General features: G+C 44.8%; 1 protein-coding gene across 1 annotated transcript; it reads left to right on the forward strand.

Moving 5' to 3' along the window:
• Positions 1–231: 231 nt before the first annotated feature.
• Positions 232–6,860, forward strand: LOC120693832. Its single transcript, XM_039977051.1, has 2 exons — positions 232–5,478; positions 6,711–6,860. The coding sequence occupies exon 1, from the start codon at positions 4,281–4,283 to the stop codon at positions 5,190–5,192; it is 912 nt and encodes a 303-aa protein (XP_039832985.1). The 5' UTR covers positions 232–4,280; the 3' UTR covers positions 5,193–5,478; positions 6,711–6,860.
• The last annotated feature ends 782 nt before the right edge of the window (positions 6,861–7,642 follow it).

The raw sequence follows: 7,642 nt of genomic DNA on the forward strand, positions 1-7,642 counted from the left end.
GATCTATATATAGATAGGTTGGTACTTTGACGGGGTGATCAATGCGGATGCTGCGCCCTTTCCTATCCAAATTGACAATTGAAAAAGAAAGGGAAATCCCTTGCCTGAGCACCGACTTTCGGTTCCAGAACCTGAGCGGAACTTTGCTTTCTGTCTTGTGAGCTCCTTTCGGCTTTCAAGCAAAGGGATGGGATATCGCCAAGCAAGATGTTTTCTTTGTGGAGAAGAAGAAGCTTGTCTTGACCAATAGCCCTCTCTTGTCTTTCAAGCTTACCTTCGTCTGTAATATTCGATACCACTGAATGGGGAAGTGCGCCTGTAGGCCTATTCAGTAAGTTTTCTTTCATTTACTGGTATTGTGAAAAAAAAGCAAGTAGACCATACTCTTTTATTTTTCTTATCTAGGCTAGTTTTCTCTCTTATCCCTATTTTTTTTATTAAAGAAAGTCTGTTCCCTAAGGAAGTGAAGGATCGCGGAAGTCTTTAGCCACCTATTTCATCAAAGCCCCTTACCCTTGCTTCTTTCCCTTTAAACTCTTTGGTACACGCTTTATCGAGACTAGGATTTCTGTCTTACAGTCTGCCGGGTGAAACCTATACTCTTTGACCTACCCCAACAAGCATTTTAGGCGAATTCTTGTCCTTTCTACTCAAGGAAATTGACAGCTAGGATCCTATTTGATCGATCGCTCAGCCTCTGTAGTCCACTCTTTCAATATAGGAAGTAGAGAAAAGGATGCAAGCCCAAAGTCTAGGAAAAGCATCTCATTTCCTGGCAAAAAAGCAATCCACTGTGTCGAGGAAGGGAAGAAAGGCTCTGCTTTTGGTATTTATTTATCAAAGAAAGACACATTTAAGCGAGCGTGGCAAGGGACTAAGCTTTTGTTGTCGCGGGATAGTAAAAAGCATTGGCGGATGCTAGCTAGGCATATTTATTAGTTTAGTTTGTTTACAAGTAGGAATTCAAAGATAGCTATTTTAGAGAAAGACCGGAATAGGCAGTCACAGATGTAAGTAGAAGTTTTAGAAGCAGGTAAGGTTTATGCACGACGAGATATGCTAGCTAGAGCTACTTGGTAGTAGAAGAGGAATAGCTTGTGCTTTTCGCGGGATAGCTTCTAAGTATAGACATTCACAGTAGGCACGAATGGGATAGTTTGAGTTGGTTTCTCGCCAAATAGATTCAAGGATAACTCGATTTGATACTAAGTACGAGAAGGTGCTTAGAACACATACGGGATCAGATAAGGCTAGCTGCTCTAGTATTGGTAATAAATCTTACAAGGGAATACTAGATACACCAGTTGTGGTAAGTCAATTCATTCAGGATGCTCGTAAGTCTCGTGAATCCAATAATAGGGCTTTAGTAGAGGCGCGAAAGAAGAAAGATCTATTTCAGTATCATTAAAAAGCAGTTTGATGCTCTGCAGCTCTTTTCATGCTGTAGTTGTAGCCGGCCGTTCCTGGTTAGGAAGCTCGGTATTAAGGTATGAAAGTGAAAGTCGTTGAGGCATGAAGACAAGTGTGGTACTAGACTATGTAATATTGGACTCCCTAATCATAGTAAAATCTCGCTTTCTGTCACTCGAGACCTTTCTCTGGGCCGGCGGGGGTTGGCTTCACCACGGAATACTCGTACGAGTATCATCAGATAGGAGTTATACTGAAGAAGAGCTTTCAGTTTTGATGTCCAGGATGGGCTTCTGGTTCACTCCTTTATTTCTTTCTTTTAGAGACAGGATACGGAAAGATGATGCAGTATTTTCATAAAAGCAATGTTTCCGATAAAAAGAGTGGAATTTGGTAAAGAGAACTCAGGGGGCGATAGATAGCCGCGTCTTTCATATTCTCCTCCTATGCTCTCCGGATCCCAAGCTGAGGTGGGCCATTTGCTGAGATTGGTTCGAATACCTGCAATAAGATAGCGTGGAGCTTGAACACGAAGCATGGGCAAGAAGATGTGGATGGGAGGGAGTGAGATAGTTCCTCTGATCGCGACATTGCATGCCGCGTAATCTTTCATATACCATGGCTGACTTTTCTATAGTCTGGCTGACTTGTGGCTATGGTCCACGCTTACTTCTAGTTTGAGAAGCAGAGGAACCGCTTAAGTGTCCAATCGACAAGCTGACAGACGGGGTCCATGTTGTCGGTAAGCACAACGGTGATATCACTGCTCCGTCCATTTCTCAGTGGACGACTACCCGCCTCGGCATCAAAGGATGGCATGGTGAGTTGCTTCCATGCTTCGCCATTTCGAATTTGATTTTGGTAAAGATATGGGATGACAGAAAGCAAGTGCCTCTTGCTACACTCAGACCTCATGATGGACAGCCGGGCAACTGTGTTGCTTTTCTGACTGCACCTGTGCGCCCCGATCACATCAATCTCGTGACAGCGGTACAGATTCATACTTGATTTTTTTTTCTTATTTTTACACCTTCTTTTATTGCTTTACATTGTTACTTACACCGGTCATTGCTAATACCAATATGAGACTGGCACTGGTGCGTACCTTACGTAACAAGTACTGTTGTGAGTGGCTGCCCTAATTTAGCAATTCTTAAACTAAAATGTCTCACGTCCAGTTTCATTGTTTTACACTTAGTAAATGATACTTCAGATCCAGGTCCTGGAGATCAAAGTATGGTCATCAACAAGGCAAGGCTGGCTCTTACCAAGTGACTCAGAATCATGGCAATGCACACAAACCTTAGATCTCAGAAGTTCATCAGAGCCCCAGGCCTTTTCCACCAAGTGGCTGGGCTAGAATCCATAAGCTAAGCTAATGAAAGGGTCACATTCAATAGAAACCAGCTCCCACGAGAGGAGCTTGTTAAAGTGGGAAAGCTACCTTCTGTTGGGGATCCTTCCTCTGTTGAGCTAGGAACCTACCCACTTTGTAAAGCTTTTATGAAAGCCACTCAAAACTACAACTAGACTACCAGTATAGGAACCTAATGGGCAAGAAGACCAACTAATAGAAAGTTGAGTTTTTCAGTGAAGCCTACCTAATATTCTGTAGTTCCGTCACTTGCTCCGTTGTTTGCTACTAGCGCACTATGGCTTTACTTGACCTTTCCTACATCAGGCTTTAAGCCGTATCTTGGAGCCCCTTACTATGAACTATGGGCACAGGGGAGGGGGGATGAGCAAACAGAGGCCCTGACGCGCTACAGCTTTGGTTTCCAACTTGCTCTCGTCTCCTTCGTTCCTTTCTCTCTTGACAGTCGTCCTTACTTCGCTCGCCTCTCACCACACAGAATGTTTTGGCAGATGGTTAGCAAGCTAGGCAAGCTTTAGCTTTGAAAGAAAGTCTTTAGGAGTAAAGTGATCTTGGCCGGTAAGGAAGAAGAGTTCAATCTTCTAGTTTCGATGCACATCCCCCAACTTCCGTCCTTTCTTTTATCGTAGATAAGCCACAGTTGGAAATTCTTGAATTCTATTCCGGGTGTTGAAACCTTTCTTTGACTCACACATGTTTCTTCTTCATTGCTGTTTGGATAACAAGCTGTCATCCTTGTTAATAGGCTTGCCATACCAGCAAGGTGGAGTATGTGCACTCAGTTTGACTTTCTTCCTTTTTCTTTTACCGCTCTTTCGAAATGGGTCACAGGAATAGGGCTACCTTTTTATAAATAGACAGGTCAAGTCATAAGAACAAGTAAGCGAAAAAAGGCAAGTGAGCCAAGAATTGACACAAACTAGCCTAGAGAGATCGAAAAGAAAGATTAGGAACTAGCCAATCCATGGGTATACCAAGAAGTTACAAAAGTAGTCCCTGTAAACCAACCCCCTAAAGCGAAATAAGCACAAGGAAAGAGCAATAGGCCGGACCATCCTATAAAAACGAAACGGTCCCTTCGTAACCAGTCGTCCATAATATCAAATAGATCATTTTCTATCTTCCAACAATCTTCTCTTTATTATTCCACGGGTGGAACATAAGTGACACGAGCCAGTACGCGAGCGTAGGAATGGAGCGAGCAAGATTCCTTTGGACTTACTTTGGTTTTGCATATATTATCATATAGAAAGAAACGTAGCGATTCCGTATCTAGTTTGTGTCTTATTATTCAACCATGGATCGCTGCGCAGGAATCAAATCAACGAGAAATACTATACTAGACTAGACTATACTAGAACTAGAAATTTCATCAACGAGAAATACAATACTATACTAGAAATTTCATCAACGGGAAATACAATACTATACTAGAAACTAGAACTAGACTAGACTAAAAATTTCTAGTAGCGAAGGAAAAGCGTGAAACAATGTCATGTCGCGACTCGACATGTTAGAAGGAGCTAAATCAATAGGTGCCGGAGCTGCTACAATTGCTTTAGCGGGAGCTGCTGTCGGTATTGGAAACGTCCTCAGTTCCTCGATTCATTCCGTGGCGCGAAATCCTTCATTGGCTAAACAATCATTTGGTAGGAACGGGCAAATAAAGAATTTCATTTCGAATTCCTCCTCCTTTTTTTATTTTTTGATATGCAAATATCCTTCTTTGTTATTGTTTATAAAAGTTACCATTTTTGTTGTGATAATATATTTGCGTTTTTTACTCCCCCTAGTGGGACTCGTCTCCCATCTAGATTTGGGATTGTTGTCCATTATAAGTCTCCCGCCGGAGGTTCAAAGCCCACAGGCTCTAGCTCATTTAGAAGGGCTCAACTTCTATCTGAGCCTTTATGACCAGGATCCGGAGTGGGTTGCGTTCATTCAGCAGGAGCTGAATCACAACACCCCTCTGGAGGACATTCCTGGGCGCCTACACTTATTTTTAATAGAGGAAAAGATCTCGTGTTTACGACGAGATCTTATCCAAGATTTCATTTCGATGTATAATAGAAGCGAAGCCGTACTTCCCCTCGAGCCCTACATTTTGGAAGAGGCGGTTCGCTCCTATTTAGATCATATTCGTGGGACGGAGAATATTTCTATTCTCCGTGCAGCTTATCAAGATCTGCAGGAGAATGAAGGATCCATCTTCTTTTTGGAGGTGGTTTCGCACAACCAGGATTACCTGGATGCACAGACCACTTCCAGGAGGTGCCATGAATTGGCGCAAAGGATCCTATGGGATGGAATAGCCCGCAGCCAAGCTCAGCTCGAAAGGGCTGAGTATGAGCATGCGCTACTATTGTTTCAATATGAAGATCTCAATAGGGGGCGGGGGCATATTTAAGCATGCATTCCTATTTTTTTTTGAAGCAGCAAGCGCCTTTATGTGACCTAACAGGACTTTTGAATTAACTCAGTGATTTTGCAGACGGAGGAGAGGAAATGAAAGCAGAAGAAGTTATCGAAACTCGGAACCACATGTTCAATCTTTTTTTAGCGGTTTCCCCAGAGATCTTTCTCATTAACGCAACCTTCATTTTGCTCATTCATGGAGTTGTATTTAGTACCTCTAAGAAAGATGATTATCCACCGTTAGTTAGTAATGTGGGTTGGCTTGGATTACTTAGTGTTGCGCGCCTAGGAGGGCAGCGCGCTTGGGATGCGGAGGAGCTATTATCGCCCAGCTCCCTAACCTAATGCGGCCGGACCGCAGGGAACCTTAGCATGGGGGGACGTCCTAATCCTTTTGCCGCCGCAAGGCTGGCTAATCGTACGCAGCAGGAGCAAGGGAACTCCCCTGGTTCAGGAAGGCACATGAGTCCGAACGCTATTATGAATGTGCGACCGACACTACACTACGTAGGTACCTGTGCATGCAGGTGAGGCGTCGGTCGGTCCTAGAAACGGCGGCAGCTAGCGAGGAGTTAACGACCGGACGTGCTGCAACCTAGGGATCACCAGGCAGCTCTTTCGCTCTATAGGGATATCGGGGGGGGGCATAGCACAATTCTTCTTGGAGGAGGGTTGGTTTGCCCAGGTGACTGATCCTGCCATAATATACTCCCGCCAATTCTATTGCACCGGCAACCGAAGTCGAACATACATACGACGATCTTCATGCGTGAAGGGACGGGAGGAAAGAAAGGGCGGTAGATGATAATGCGAAAGGGCGCCGCGTCTGGGCGGGCGGGCTGAATGGATGAGCGAAAGATGCCATGGAGTGGGGAATATCCCCAGTCTAAAGTTATACAACTAAATGCACTTCAAGGTGCTGCCGAGGAACTGGGGGACCTTCTCGAGCACAGGATAGGCAATTGAGAGATAGAGTTAGCCTATTCGTTATGGGGAATCAATGCTCCGGACCGAATAGTTACCTCCTTTTCTTTCTCTGGCGCATATTAGCTTAGCAGCGCTCAAAAGGCCCAGGTTGGTTTGTTTGGCTTCCTCTCTTAGGCCACTTTCCTTACCTTACTCCCGCAACACTCCCACTCCAAGCTACGCCTGCTGAGCAAGATGCATTGCGATTTCCTCTTCTGTGGACGCACCTTCGCCTCACCATGACCCGGGACGGGAAGAGAAAGACTTTGATTTTTCCGGCGGGCTTGATAGTAAAGCCAAAGAAAGACGCCCCAAGACAAGGTACAACTGTTGGGAAGGGGACATGATCAATAGAACCCGGCTGGATCCGGGCTGGGATAGTGGCGCCCATTCCTAACCAGTTCAGAAAAGGTTCGCTCATGCTGGAGGTACTAACCACTTAGTGATCGGTCCGCTAGTTCACGCAAATCCGAAGAAGTTATCACGGACGAGCCACATGCAGGGAAACTTGCACGTGTGGTTCTGGCCGGGCTTTCCTTCGGTATCTAATAACCTTGCTTCTGCTCGCCGCTGGCGCACCTCTCCTAACTATTGCCCATTTATTCTGGAATCATTTTTTTAGGAGGGACAATTTTACATATTTCTGCCAAATCCTTCTATTATTAAGTACGGCTGGTACCATTTCGATGTGTTTCGATTCTTTCGAAAAAGAGAGGTTTGATGCTTTTGAATTCATTGTATTAATTCCACTTCCTACTCGCAGTATGCTCTTAATGATCCCGGCTCATGATTTAATTGCCATGTATTTAGCTATTGAGCTTCAAAGTTTATGTTTTTATGTGATCGCAGCATCAAAAAGAAAGTCTGAATTTTCCACGGAAGCCGGCTCAAAATATTTGATCTTAGGTGCATTTCCCTCTGGAATATTATTGTTCGGGTGCGACCGGACTACTACCGATCAATTTTTGGAAACTTCTTTATAGACTTGTAGAGACCCTCTATGTAGTTGTAATTCTTGGGCAATCGATCTACTTTCCCCATAGCCCTAAGGCAGTGTCTCGATCTCCTACGTGCGAAAGATAAGATACGGGAGACGGGGTCCTATGGTATGGGTCTTCGACCCTTGGTCTAATTCCACGACGGAGAGTCGGCGTGGCGTAAAGTGAAGATTGGGGGGAATAGAGCGAAATCCCCGTCTGGGGTATTCCGAAGGTGTAACCTAGGCAACGAAAAAGGGGCCCGATACTTAAACTAAAGGAGCGACCTGTTGGTTCACCAAACCCCGACCCAGTGTCACACGTTCTCCAGGTCCGAAGGGATCCAGTGCCCAACTACCGACTCCTCCCGGAATTGCGTTATCGGAGCCGAGCCAGGAATAGCCGTTAGTGGACACCTACCACTTTTCACCGGTTAGAGAGGCCCTCTTTAATACATTAAGAAAATATGTTCACAGGGGCCAGAAAGACTCGGTCATAG

The sequence above is a fragment of the Panicum virgatum genome, unplaced genomic scaffold (assembly GCF_016808335.1).
Source record: "Panicum virgatum strain AP13 unplaced genomic scaffold, P.virgatum_v5 scaffold_183, whole genome shotgun sequence".
Classification (NCBI taxonomy): domain Eukaryota; kingdom Viridiplantae; phylum Streptophyta; class Magnoliopsida; order Poales; family Poaceae; genus Panicum; species Panicum virgatum.